Source organism: Aythya marila, assembly GCF_965140915.1.
Source record: "Aythya marila genome assembly, chromosome: 5".
NCBI classification, from domain to species: domain Eukaryota; kingdom Metazoa; phylum Chordata; class Aves; order Anseriformes; family Anatidae; genus Aythya; species Aythya marila.
The window spans coordinates 37382501-37397264 of record NC_139046.1 but is presented as its reverse complement, the minus strand read 5'-3'; the positions used below and the strand labels follow the sequence as shown (position 1 = coordinate 37397264).

At 45.4% G+C, this 14764-nt stretch overlaps 1 protein-coding gene across 8 annotated transcripts in view; it reads left to right on the top strand.

Moving 5' to 3' along the window:
- Positions 1-14764, top strand: part of RAD51B (RAD51 paralog B) — a 458335-nt gene that overhangs the window by 24988 nt on the left and 418583 nt on the right. For 4 of the 8 annotated variants that reach the window (XR_014317663.1, XR_014317664.1, XM_082762399.1 and 1 more), the window contains exons 2-6: positions 2149-2338; positions 10451-10567; positions 12208-12259; positions 13732-13825; positions 14580-14693. Coding sequence is in view for 6 of the 8 variants with exons in the window: in XM_082762399.1 (XP_082618525.1) it covers positions 13742-13825; positions 14580-14693 (198 nt within the window). In the remaining 2 variants the exon portion in view is untranslated. Of the gene's footprint in view, positions 1-2148; positions 2339-10450; positions 10568-12207; positions 12260-12789; positions 12818-12992; positions 13056-13731; positions 13826-14579; positions 14694-14764 lie in introns of those variants that run through there. The other 4 variants (XM_082762400.1, XM_082762401.1, XM_082762402.1 and 1 more) reach the window with 4 other exon arrangements.

The following is a 14764-nucleotide window of genomic DNA, read 5'->3' as shown; positions in this document are numbered from 1 at the left end:
AGCCCGCAGAGTGCTGCCATGCGTTTCTGCCACTTCCAGCACCTGAGTTAGCCCAAGGGCCTACTCAGGAGTGTGTTCTGCCTTATTAAATGTACTCCTAATTCCATGGGTTCTGATGGAAATGTTTTTCATGGGAAAGCAGGAGGTTAAGAGGGGGAGACTGGGAGGAATACTGTAGCAGCTTCATTACCATTTATGATCTCACTAGAGAGCATCTTGTTGCAGCTACTTAACTGAGGCCCTAGACACCAAATGTGGGAAGGTGGCTTGTCATAGCCGTGGAGTGGGGCCCTAGCACCACACACCCACAGTCCGCGCTGAGAGTGCCATGCCCTGCAATCCCGGTGCAGCCAGGAGGAGCTTCTACCGTGCAAGGACTGTGGTGGTGCAAGAGCTGCTGGTTAACGGTGGCAGAGCAAGGCCTGCTGGTGACATCTTCAAGACCTGGACAGGTTGGAAGCAGCTATTTCGTGCTCTCTGTGGCTGAGACTTCTCACAGGTGTAAAGCACTCTGGCAGGTTTTTTATTCAGGCAGAAGCTGAGCTTTTCCTTGACTCCTTCCTCTGGAGCCCAGGCTGCTCGCTCCCTTTGTAGCCACCAGATTTTCTGACGTGCATGGCCTTCATTAGCTTCTCAGAAAATAGCAGTTTTAAATGGTAATCCCAAATGCTTGACGTCAGTTTGTATTTATGCTCTAGTCAATTTTGGAGCTAAAGACTCTTAAGTATCTGGTAATGCTGTTTGTTTGTACCATTGTGTGGCATGCTGTCCTGCTTTTGATGCTATAATGAAGAAGAAGGAGAAGGAAATACAAGCAGTTTGCTCTTTAATAAAAAGAAGTAAACGTATGCAGTTGAGACTATCGATATTTATTAAATATCTGAGTTGAGATATGCAGTGTTTGTAGATTTCTGGCCTTTCAAACCCAGGATACTTTCCAGTGCAGAATTTGTCACTGACCCCCTTTGCAACATACCTATGCTGCTGCTTTGGTATGGCTCCTCACCTAGTATTTGCGGGAATAAGAATAACAGCATTTGCCTTTATCAGTTTTCACTGAAAGATCTGTAAGTGAAATAAATTCCCACTTCAGGCCTTGAAGTAGGTCAGGATGAGCCCAAAATACGACTGTCAGGGAGCTGATGGAAATGTCCTGACAGGTCCAAGGTGGTCTAGTCAGACCTGGAAAGGAAGTTTAAAATTTTGCCTGGTGTGAGGAAAAGTGGTGACCGGACAAAATGTTAAACTCCCAACTGTCCTGTGTGTGACAGCCCCTGAAGCAGTGGGCTACCCACAGGCTTGTGGCTGATACAAGTCCCTCAGCTCTTCACTGGAGATGTCAGCAGCCACCTGCATGCAGGCTGCCCATATGCAAAGCTGGCACGTGAAGGGGCCATCAGAGCTGATACGTAGCATAGGTCTGTTGTTCAAAATAGGACTGATTTCCCTCTCTGTGCTACATAATCTCATCATCATCAGAGTACTTTTGGGTAAATATTGCTAGGGGCAACAAGCCATGTTAGAGGCTAAACTGAGGTGACCATCTGCTCTATCAGCTCATGTTGTTGCAGTTACCGCAGAGCTTATCTACATCGCCCCTTCTGTTGTCAGATCCCTCATCTGATGCCACATCTCTTCCTATTGCTCTTGCTTCTCCATCAGGTCCTTTGGCAATCTGTCCCTTTCTGTGCCTTAAGACCACTGCAAGTCCATGTTGTGATCACAGCTACTCTAAGCTTCCTTTCTGGATCCCTCCTTTGGCAGCTGAACACAAATGGGCTGATTATTGATGAGCTGTGGCATCCATTAAAGCCCACAGCAGCTGCAGTTCTCAGTGCTTTGGAAGCTCAATGCAGAAAGCATTTTACACACTTGCCTTCAGGCACAAGGACAGCAGTAAGTTTGCAATTAATTTCCAGTGCCTTTGCTATAACATCCACACAATGGTACATAATAGGCTTTCAGGGCTAAATTCAGCTAAAAGGTTCTCCTGTCAATCTCTGAGTTTCAATGTGTGCAGAATAATTCATAATTTCAGCTGATCCTTCTTATAAATGCACACGGAGTGTATGTGTGTGTTTACATGCGCAAACATGGCTGATGGCCTCAGCACTGTACCACTCACTGACTACATTGTAAATTTTACAGGCAGAGAAGAGCCGTAACCTGCTTAGCTGCAAACACTGCCTCAGATCATCTGCACATGTCCACTCTGCCGCTTTCCTGAACAACTGAGATCCAGAGAAGAGCCAAGGTGAAGCTCCACATGCCCATGAAGCAGGCCAAGAGCCGAGACAGCAGCTCTTGACCTTACAAGCGGTGTGCCTGCAGGTTTTATGTAAGTTACACAAGTTGCCCCCAGGCCGTGTCCACCACCACGGCTGCATGTGAGCTCAGGGCTGCCCCCACAGCAGGCCCGAGGCCTGGCCTTGGCTGCTGCCATCTCGGTCTGTTAAAGCCCACGTCTCTGCTTTATCTTCCACTGCTTCTGTCCTCTCCTTCCTCTCCACCTCACTAGCTGCCTCCTGGCAAGGACTTGTTGAATTTTAGGGTTTTGGTGTTAGTTTGGACCTGGTGATTTAATCGGTGCCACATAACAACTTTTCTTCCTGGCCAAGTGACTAGCAACGCAGGCCGCCCCTGGCCACAGGAGACTTGTGCTCCCCTTCTGCTTCTCATGTTCCCTGCCAGCCACTCTCCTCCTTTCTCCCTGGCAGACACACAGCAAGCAGGGAAGGCAGGGACATCAACCTCCTCTGTTGCTTCTGTTCACACCCAAAGGAGAAAAACTTCACACACATTGTTCTTGCTGTATCAATCCCACCTCCCAGTGCTGAGTGGTGCTCCTCGTTCCCCTGCATTAACTTCAAGCATTCTGTAATCATCAGACCAGCTCTTCCTTATATGCCTGGCCTGTATGTCCCACCAGCTCAGCCCCTTCCCCTGAGTGTCCCTGCTGTGCTGGTGCTGATGTCCCGGATGCCTGTTTCCCATTACTCATCCTGTGCACAGGAGGTTTTCCTTCAGCTGGCCTGCCAGAACATACCCTTCTCTCCATTCCAGTGTGTCTTGCCAGCCCTACAAAACCCAGCAAATTAGATCATCTGCATATCTATTTCACATATTTATGTGTGAGATACTAATCCCCACATAGTGAAAGGGTCATGTGTACAAAAGGGGAAATGAGGACAGCAGCATTAAAGGGAGAAGTAGGGTGAAGGTGGGTAATGGCAAGGGCAGGGCAGATGTCAAGGATGGGAGTTTACGGTGTTGGAAAAAAATATTAGAAAAACAAAACAACAGCAAAGCAAATTATCACTAAGAAGTCACATCAATGCTCTTTCCTTGCTAGTTCTGCATTCAAGCTCCTGCTCCCTGTACTTCTGCCTTCAGAGCAGAGACCACGTCCTCCAAAGGGCCCAAGAAATGTGTAGAGAAATAAAAAAGCAGCAGACACCCCTTTTCTGTGTGCCTTTTGCGATAACGGACACCTCTCATTCCCTTTCACCGTCATGCCAAAGCTGCTGTGCCCCGCAGACCCGTGTCTCAGGGTAACCCTCGAGGAGCCCTGGCCAAGCACCCAGCCTGGGCCCCTGGCCCTGCGCAGCTGGGAGAACTGCCTTGGGGCTGCCCCACATAGCTCTGCACCCTGTGGCTCCCAGCGGGTGCAGGACTCGCCTTCCAGGCTGCTACAGGGACCCCCACAAAAGTCAGCTCCGTTTCCCATCTGTTACTTCCCTGGGGCACAAAAGCAGGTGAAATGTCTATTGGATGCCACAGGAACTGCTCAGGCTGCAGTGGTGGTAATGTAACGCTTAGAGCAGCAGAAAGATCTCCTCTCAGGTGAGAGAGGTGGTTTTCTTTTTGTTTGTTTGTTTTTGTTTTTTCCCCTTTAAGGGATTCTGCAGCCAGCCAGTGACCTGGGGATGTGACAGTTGGGTCTCAGTCATGTTTTCACACGACGCAGACAGCAGATGCTTCAGAAGATTATATTTCCTCATGTACATTGGGTCCCCGGGAAGATTACATGTTCAGGGTCAAGGGCTTTCGGGGACTGGCTCTGCAGCCCCAGAGGAGGATTTTTCTGTTTCCAGCAAAAGATATCTGTAAAGCACAGGGCATCCTGCCAAGCCTTCTGTATGGAGTCAGCAGGAAATGCTGCTCCCGAGAGAGATTTTTACCTACAGCTCTGTCAGGGATAGCTTTTATTATAATCATAGTAGTTGATCAAATATCCCACAGCGCCACAACACCTTACAGCCTTTGTATCAGGGCTGATCCTGACCTGGGGAGCAGCACTTATTGGACTGCAAAGAGGTTATTCATGTGGGGAAAAATCGTCTCCCTCTGTAAAGGCAGGCAGCAATGGGCACTTTATAGTGATGCTGTGTTTTTGAAATGCAGATATCTTGGCCAGCTCAATCACCAGCTGGCCAGCACAGATTTTGCAAGGGAAAGAATTATGTCCAAAGATGCAACAAAAGCCCTCCTGGGGTCTTCCTTGTGCACACTGACAAGCCAGAGATGATCTATGCTTTTAAGAGGTTTCATAAAGAGCCTGCCTCCTCCTCCTCCCAGTCCTTCATGACAGTTAATCGATCTGCTTGAGATATTGAAGGATTACGACTTAGCCAGCCCTACTAGAATGGGAATTTCAGATTCCACATGTCTTAGGAACACAGGGCACCAGTCCCTCTGAAAGCCAGTTCTGGGAATATCCACAGCTACCAGTAAAATCCCAGTACAGCGACGGGCACTGCAGGGTGCCCTTCATCCTGCAGCAGCTGCCACGTGCTATAGCCCCCTGTCTTGCCGGGAAGTCACTTTAGCCGTGAGGAAGGATGGGCCGGGCTGCCTGCCACGATGTGCTTCTCTGGCACCCAGCCCTCCCCATACTAGGCAGCAGTGGCATGGTGTTACCCAGCCTCAGGGGGCCAGGACATCCCTGTGACATCTTCTTCAGGAACAAGGGGTCTGCAGTAACTCATTGAGCTGCCCCAGTGAGAAAACTGAACAGAAGCACCACGTTTGGCCATGGCGTTTGGATCCAGATCTAACCTCTGTCAGGCTTGGGATTGAGTGAGTTTCTGAAGGGTATGCCCAGGACAGAGTTCTTCAGAAGCAATGTGACTAATTTTCATGTTACTGATGTCCTCCTGCCTTCGTTTATATGAACAAAGTCTTGCTCTTGTTCCACTCCCTCAATACCACAGCATTGTGGCTAACGGGGTGGCAGCAGTTTCCTTTTTCTTGCTGTTCTGAACAGGCAGAAGGGGGATCAGTGGTGCTGATAAGCAAGTGAAGCTTGTAATGGCGAAGAGAGGGAAGGAATTCATGCCTATCCCAAGCTATTTTTTCCGTTTATTTTAATATATGTAATTTTGATGTTATCTGTTGACTTAGATTTTTGACAGATTGCAGGAAAAGAGCCTATGTGCTACTCTAGGCATTTTTGGCAGATCCATAGGAAAGCTATCCAGTTAAGATCAGCAGTTAACCCACAGCAAAGCCTAATCTCCAGCCAAAAGCTTAATCCAACAGAAACCAAACATCTGCCCTCCTCAGGCATCACAGGATGGAGACAGAGGCCTTGGCTGCTGGGGTGGCTCCAGGATTGTTCCTCTTCTGCCTCCTGCCTGGCTGCAGAGCAGGGCACGTGCGCTCGCTCCGTGGGTTAGGTAAGAGACGGTGATGTGGGGTGGCAGATGCCAAGCTCTCAGAAACACAGCTACAAAACCTCAGAATGAACCATACATAGATCGAGCACAATAACACTACCCCTCCCTTGCCCTGTAAAACCTTCTGCTATTTCTGGCCTTTCTCTCCAAGAGTCTCTTTTCATACACAGCAGATTGAGTCCATTATCTCTGGAAAAAAAAAAAAAAAAAGAGTCTGCACACTGCTTTTCTTTGCTGTATCTCATTCCTGACCTCTGCTGCTTTTTTTACTATTCTAGTCCTGCCTTACAATAGAAAATGGAAAGCCCAAAGATTTTTCTTCACATCTGACATTCATTCATCCTCCTCGTTTCTTTTTTTTTCCCTGTTAGATTAACACCAGGGAGAAGGAAACAGTAAAAACACCACAGTCCATATTTTTTATACCCAAAAGCCTGATTCTGTTCTTAGTCTTACTTTCTCCTTGTGTACCTATATTCACTTCACTGACCTTATTCTGGATCCTTACCAACTTAAAAGGGAAATAGGGTGATATACTTAAAGAGTATTTATTTTAAACACTATATTATGAATTAAGACAAACAAGTCTCATGCTCATCTGCCCATTTCCCAGCCCTGAAAACTTGTGTACATTCCTGAGCTTATCATTCAAGCCCAGATATTTGAAAAGTGACCACAGATTTAGAATGACTCAAGTTTTACCAGTCTGGGACATTTCTGCCCTGTTTTTGAGATGGCTCCAGTTGAAAGCATGACAGCTGTGCACCCTTGGGGCTGAAAGTATTTCAAGTTGGAAGCCTTAAAATCAAGCCAGCTCAAATCAGAGGCTTTTAAAAATCATTTGGCTTTGGTATCTGAGTCGGCAAGTCCCTGCTGCGAGGTGATGGATGCAGGCAGCTCCTGGTGCAAGCTGAATGAAGGCCATTAGAATTAAACCTTTGGTGCCATACGGCTGCTGAATCACACAGCCCAGGATACACCTGTCCCTGCTGATGCCATGAGAGTGCAGCTCTAATGAATGCAGGATGCTCCATCTTCTGTCGTCTCAGAGGCACCTTTCCTTATGGTGAACTTTATGTTGCAAGGTCAGGAGTATTCTCATTTCATGATTTTTCCCTCTTGGGTGTGAAAACTCCTAAGGTTTGGGAAAAATATGCCCTGAAAGGCTGGAATAGATTGGACTGACTGAGATGCTTCCTGCAGATTTATAAATCTATATTCTAAAGACCATCTAAAACAATAGTTGAATTATCTGACAATTAATAGGACCCTGGTTCAGCAAAACAGCTAATCTTGCCTTCAGCTTCTTGCTGTACAAATGTCCTATTTTACTCCAATTAAGTATATGCTCAATGTGCTGCATTGTTCATTTAACATAATATGCTGCAGTGATTTAAAAAATAGCTGTGACACTAAAATCAATCTGCCGTGGGTAGTCAATGTAGGGTGAGGATAATGTGATCATAGCTACGGCATCATGCCCAAGCAGTGAGCAGCAGACCTGCTTGCCTGGATGCTCTCTATAGTAATTGAGTTTGTGGTTAGTGGAGTCCTGGGGTGATGCTCGAATATATTATTGCTGTGTGCTCATCCCAGAAAAACGGATAAGAACTGCCATGCTTCAAGGTAAAAAATAATCACCACAGAATTAATTGAATGTCTTCTTTCCTCTGTGGGTAAATTCTTCTATAATTATCCTTTAAGAGATCTCTTGCATCTGTTCCTGAACGCTGATGAGACACAGGACATCAGGTCCCTGTTTTGATCTTGCTGGAGTCTGCCAAGATCCTCGTAGGTAGCGTGTGAGAGTGAGTAACATTCAGTCTCAAGGCATGAAGATGTCTCATTCCTTCAGGGCTGGGGAGAACACTGTAAGGCACAAAGACTCTGGGAGTGGAGACTTTCTTTGGCTTTTTCTGCCCAGGTTTGGTGATTTCTTCTCTTCCAGCCAGCTTCGGAAGCAGTTCAGTAACATCTGGGGAGGATGGGAAAGTCAGGACTCTCTGTTTGGAGCAGTTACCTTTGTAGTCCCAGCAATAGGGCTCTCATTCATGGCTCTAGAAAGGACTAGAATGAAAAGCATGCAAGAGCCAAAGGCCCCAGACTGAAACAATTCATGGAATTAAATGTTCCAGGCTTTGTTTGCTTGCTGGTTTGTGTTTGTTGTTTGAAATAAGAGCTACTGGGCTCAGTTCAGCTGCTGGGTTATCAGTGATTAATCTGCAACATCACAAAGTGAAGACTTCTTTTCCAAAAAATGAAGGGCTTTCACTACAATTGCTGATTTGGACATGCTCCTTGGGCAGTGAGCTGAACAAAAATATTCACATCAGGGTTTGTTTTTGACATTGTGCTTGAATGATTTTGTCTCTTTTTCAAGGGCACCACCATTTCTGGCAGCTGCACAGAGATGAGTGTCTGGGATCTGCCCTTCTCTGCTGATGTTGTCCATGCAAAAAAGCTCCTCTCTCTCTCGTGTCCACCTGCTCCTGTTGTCTTTCTTCTCCAGTGCAGATCTCTGTGAAGGGAGCAAGGGCTGTACCTGAAAGGAGCAGATGTCCTAATGGAGCCACTAAAACCAGGCACTGCAGGTTCTCATTTCACTGCTGTCTGATTCAGTGTGTGATTACAAGAGGTGCACAGCGCTCTTTTTCTACTGATCCCTGTGAAGTGCTTAGATCTTTCTGGTGTAATTGCTGCTTCTCAGTGGAGGCTGGCTGCTGTGAAGGATCACAGCACTACTTGCTGGATGTGCGCATCCCCGGAGAATTGGGCTGATCAAAGGGGAACCACTGAACTACTGAATTTGGCTCCATAGCTGGGCACTGAGAAACAAATCTGCTTCACAGGACATAAGCCTAAATGTAGCTCAGGTTTCTGAGTAGCAGGGTATGTTCCAGTTGTTCCATGCTTTTAGCAGGGAAAAGCTGCAGTAGAGACCTGAGGATTACCTCAGTCAGATACTGTCTTCTTTGTGCAATGCTCCTAAAGGCCTGCTGATGCAAAATTTGCCATTCCTTAGCCTACCTCAGCAACCCAGGAGATGTGTGGTGAGAGTGGCAAGGCCTGCTAAATGCAACATTGCTACTGGGACAAGCTTAGCACCTCAGTACACAGAACCTCAAGGCAAGACAGTAAAAAAGGAGTACAGGTAGGGCACAGGTGAAAGGCAGGATGAGGTTGGGTTTGTTTCATGGAGAGTAAATTGTGTTTAGCATGTACTGGTAAAGATGACAACAACTCCCCGTGGATTGTTATGCTGCTGCTTTGCTGGTTCACAGCCTTCTCATTTAACGGAAACTTAACAGGGAAATGTAAAAAGCCCAAAGACTTGAATGGCTCCTGCTGTCCCTTTAACCAGAAAAAGCTAAATGAAGTAGGAAGCTGATCTTGGAGGGCAATCTGCTTAGATGAGTACAATCTAAAAGTGGAATAATCCCCAAGGTTTCTCATTTTGCTTCCTGTAATTTGGGCAGAAAGCAAATGCATCTGAATTTTTCAAAGCTGTAATGTGCAGGTGGGTCTGTGCTTCTGCCTGTGATAGCAGCGAAGGTGGCTATTCTGCTGTTCTGTAAAAAGGGTAGGAGGTACAGATGCTCTCTTTCAAAGACTCTACATTGGTGCTGAACATTTCTGAAGTGTTTTTGGGGATGGTGGGTAACTCTGAATCCTTTCTCACAGCAGCATGACTGGAGAGGTAGGAAATGGAGAGATGCCTTCTGATTGTCCTGAGAGATAAGCTTCTTTTGCATGGGTGTAAATGTGTGTGGTCAGACAGGTCCTCACTAATACCTGAGGAGGATTCATTGTAATTGGTTTTAATCCTTCCTGAGCAGGAGAAAAAAGGTTAATTGCCTGGGGAGAGGCACTTATCTGGTCCACAGACTGTTCAGAGCAAAGGGGGAGGGAGAATTAACCAGAATGAGAAGATGGGCTAATTTTTCACAGGTCTGTTCTCAGTCTGTTTATTATAGCCAGTGATAACAATTAGGTTGAGCTGAGGAGTTTGTAGGAACAACTGAAGGATGTTTTCTTTTCCCTCTACACAATCCCTACAGCAGATACATCTGGGAGTCTCAACTGAAGTGTCTTTTCTAAAGCTCTGATAAAGTACATATAGAAAATAAAGTATTTTTAACCAGGGCTTCCTTGGGAGATCCTTCTAATTCCCTTTTTGAGATGAAGGAAACATCGAAGAGTTGGAAGAAAATGTCCATCTCCTTTGGGGAGGTAGTAATGGATAGAATACTTCATTGGTGGTTCCTTTGTATGCTGTTATTGAGCAACCTCTTGGGACTTGAGTGCCAGGAAAGCAGGAGCTGGGCTATAATCACTTTCCAGTCTCAGGAGCACATGGATTGCTATTAAGAATGTGTTAGACATCAAGTAGGTATTACCAAGGAATAAGAATATGTTAGGCTAATTAGACACTAGTCTGCAAGCATAAGGTGGAAAACTACTCTATGAATTACTGCCGTGAGTCAGAGTTGTTGCTGTGTTCTCATACAGTGTACTCTCGTAAGATGTTTTCCTTTCACAGAGGTAGGGGAACACTGCTAATTTTAAAGCAATAACTGATAGTTGGAAAACAGTAATGAAACTGCAGAATTAAGTCAATATCAGCAGGCTGATGCTGTTTTAGAAATTAATGATCTGAAATGTTCCAGAATGCCAAACTGTTGTCTGAAGTTACACACAGAAGTCTGTCTTGGGTTACAGGAAGATTTAATTTTATTTATTTATTGTTATTTTTTTGTGGACTCTTTTTCCAGGAAGGAAGTATTTTGCCATTATCATTTGGATTCTGGAGCCTTGCAGAATTACTCAACTGCTGAGTATTTATTTGGTTATGAACTGATAAGGATTTCATCCTGCACCCTTCAAATCAGGTTTTGCTCCTTTTGGTTTGGTTATTAGCAAGCTAATCACCCATTCCCAATTTTATTGTAATTGGTGTGTTTGATGTTAGAGCACTGGTTCTATGAGACTTCGTTTGTTGTTGCTGTTATGCTTCATATTTCTGTAACAGTCTTGCTCCAGCGTTGCCAACTTAAAGGACTGTCGTAAATTAATGTGTAGAGTCTCAGTCTTATAAAGTAATCATCTCTCAGCTTTATTAATCCCTTATTATGAGTTCCAGGGGCAGCTAAAGGCTTAAACTAGAGCAGAGCCCTGCTGTGCTACGCTGGGCACATAATTCTGTCAGTTTCTTTCAGTGCTGTGTTTACAGTCTAAATACGTAAAACCGAAAATGAGAAGGAAAACAGATACCCTATCATTACAGAACTTGGCCAAGGTCACGAAGCAGCGGTGTTTGCACTCTGTTTGCAGAGTGTCCCGATTCCCCAGTGACCAATGTCCTGCTCAAACATATGGGAGCTGTGAAGCTGCCTACAGTGTTGCTGCTTGAGAACTTTGATAGTAAACTGGTGTTTAAGAACACTTCTCTGGATATATAATACTGATTTTTTCAAGTCACGTGGAGAAGATGATGCATGATTAATTTCCAGTAGATTTAAATGTTTATATGAGAAGTGAAGAGGGGAACAGCTGTGACTCCACTGAGAATCGTGATGCAAAGAACTTGCAGGAGAGATGACAGGGTGTCTTAGTTTTGCTTACAAATCTAAACAAGCTGGCCGATAAGATTTGTTTGCCTTGCTCAGTGTCCCCAAACAGTTCTCTGGTTTAACACAGGTACTCTGTTTTTGTGGAAGATGGGAAGGAAGGCTGTTGGTCTGGAGGTAAAGGGGAAAACCTGCTCCATTTGTGGGAGAAAAAAAGGTCATCAAGGCAATATTACTTCTTTTACGACCTCTGGTATCAAAGTTGGGGCTCCTGCTTTTCTTTTTATTTGTTTTTTTTTTTTTTTTTTTTTTTTTTTAACAAGCAGTACATAGAATTCCATAACAGAGGAGTGGAATGGCAATAGAATTCCTATAGTCATGCCCTCCTTCCACTGAAACCAATGCACAGCAACAGCCATCCTTTCCCTTTAGCCACCTTTTCTCAATCGTGACTTCCATTTTTCAAGTCAACTTCTAAAGACAATCTCCACCAGGAGGAGCTCTCTCTCCATCTCATCTCCTCTCCCGGTTCAGCTAGCTGTTAAATAAGCCCTCAGTAGCTCTTGTATGTACTGCTTATTCTCTGTGCAGTTTCTTAACCCCCCTGGACTTCTTAGGGCAGTTGAGCTCCTTTCAGGTTATGACTGAACCACTGATTCTAGCGAATCTTTTTAATGCTACGGTTGTTGGTCATTTCACGACAATTGCCTTCTTGTTATGCACTATTTCTTGCTATGTTTCTCCCGTTTGCTACTTTGGAAAAATGGCTGGAGCGTTATTTTGAAGCTTCACTGTAGCACTGTTTATTAATACAAAAAAACAGCCATGTGATTCTCAGTGCACAGGACTTCAGTAAATGTCCCAGATAGCATTAGTCCATATTTTTCTTCAGTTAGGTTATGGTCTAGAACATAAGAGTATGCAGACAGCGTATCTAAAACACAAACTTCCATGTTTTCTAGCATAAACCAGAGTGAGTTGGAACGCTCACCCTACGGACATCAGTGAAGTCATGTAAGTCTCGTGTTTGATGACTAACTGCCATTTACATTCACATTACAGAAAAATAGCTCCCTCAAAGTCAGCAGGCACTTCTCACGGAGCTGGTGTAACACCATGAGTTTGAGCCTTACATCTGAAGACACAAACCTGTAACCCCAAGTTCTTTATTAACAAATTAGCGTGTGTAGCACCCTTCCTGCAGAAGGTTTGCTTTGTAGCTTTGTAACTTTTGTAGCTGCTTTCTATGCAGACTGTAGGAATTTCTAGTTAAAACATGGAAGAAGTTCTATTGTAATAACTGACAGGCCAGTTTTTAAAGTGAGGAGAACAGAGACCAGGCAGCCGGGACACGGTCGAGCCAGCCCTCAGCGCGCCGCCGCCATCACGGCCGCCCTCCCGCCTCCCGCCCGCCCCCACGAACTACAACTCCCAGCACGCCCCGCACGCCGCCTGCATTCACGGCTGCGGCCGATTGGCGGGAGCGGAGCCAATGGCGGGCGGGCGCCTTGCCCGGGGGCTGCGCCTCAGTGAGGCGGCGGCGGCGGCGGCGCTTTGAAAAAGTGGGGCCGGGTGAGGCGGGGGCAGGGGAGCGGCACAAAAAGGCACAAAAACGGCCCTAAATAGCCCCAAATGCAGGCAGCTGCGGGCTGGGGCACGAAGGGTTGGTAGCCATAACCTTAGCTGCTGCATACTTCAGTTTGAAGGCTTTTCGGAGCTACTCGGAGGCTCCTGAAGCGGGAAGCAGTGGACGCAGCTCAGCAAGCCGGGGTGCTCGGAGCTGGCTGCCAGAGCTGTTTTTATTTCTGCTGTGTGTACAACAAAATAATATTTACCGTGTCTTTTGGGTCTTCGTGTCCCTAGCTTTGGCTGTTATGGTTCTGTTATTGGTTAAAGCAGAGAGCTCTCTCTGTCAGCGTGCTTTCCATGAGCTTACCCAGGAGGTTGTCGGGTGCTTCGAGTAGTGTGAATCTCGCACACTGGAGCGTGTTTCCAGGCCTTTGGTCTTCCTGGTGTCCCCTTTTTGCATCCCTGCTCTCTCAGTGCCCATGATGAGCGCTCTCTTGCTCACCAGAGCCCAGCACTGTGCTTCAGTTGATGTGCCAGGTCTAAATGCTCGCTGCCATTACCATACAGCTCACGTTAAGCTGTTCAGAGATAACCTCGTTGCTTTTCAAAAGAACATAAGTTGCTCCCATTGCTATCCAGAGGCTCATCACAGTAATGTCCAGCTTGCTTCTTTCCCAGAAACCAGTATCATATGGGTGTTGCTGGTTCTTCTGTTCTGATTAGCATGGCCTCATACACAGTCAAATATGAGGAGAAGTAACTCAACACAACTATTTTCTGAGCAGTAATATAACGTAGCATAGGCTTCCTATGTTTATACACACCTTCCTTCCTGTTCTTTGGCAAAGGGAGGGCATAGCTGTCTGCATTGCCATGTTCCAAGCAATTCTCAAAAACTTGTTTGTTTTGCCCTGTAGACTGGGAAGTATGGCTGCAAAGAAACTGAGAAGAGCAAAGCTGTCTCAAGAGCTGTGCGAAAGGCTGAGTCGGTATCAGATCACTACCTGTCAGGTGAAAGGGTTATTTTATGGCTTGGGATTTATTTATTTCTTTTAAATATAATCTACATGGAGCTTTATTTTCTGTGGGCATTTCACTCTCCATCTAGCTGCTGCCTTGTAAAAATGTAGCTTTAAAATGGTAAATGACTAAGACGTTTAATCTTGCCTTCTAAAAAAACAGGAGGTGCTTTATTTCAGCAGAGGCATGCAGCTGCTACTTGAATGGAGCAAGGCATCCATTTAAGAGCTCTCCACAAAAAAACACATATGCTACATTATCTAGTGCATGTGACTATATTGTAAAATTATACTATCAGATTTGGGTTGATTCACTAATCAGTTCTGAAGGTGTTACAAATGTTTGTCTAAAGACAGCAAGAGGCCTTATATATTTCAGTAGTGTTCATGATAAGTACAGAATCTAGCTGTAGGACTGCTATCTAGAAGATGCAGTGTAATCTGAATGTTTTTCAGGTAGTGAGGACTTCTGTGGGCAGAGAAGTGTTATGTTGCAACTTCTTTGCACAGTTCTTGAATTGTTAATCCCTGATGCTTTGTGCTTTAATATACGAATACAGTTCCTTTTGGTATAGCCTGACTGGCATCAGAAAAAAGTAGAGGAGGTGTAACAAAATACTGCATAAGACAGCACAAGTGGCAAGTCTGGCCTTTGAAATGTATGCTAGTAGTGTATAAATTGTATTAGGGTAGTTCCTAGCCTCAATCTCTGCCTTAGGTCTCTGAACTGTTTTATCTTCTTTCAGGACTTTTTGTGTCTTTCGCTCTTGGAGCTAATGAAAGTGACGGGACAGAGCTACAGAAATGTGCAAAAACTTCTTCGTCAAGTCAGCCTCGCTTGTGCTCCCAAAATGCAGACAGTAAGTTTGTGTTGATTCTCTTTTTAATACTTTGTCTGGGGAAAAAGCTAAATGATGTCACTTATCTTTGT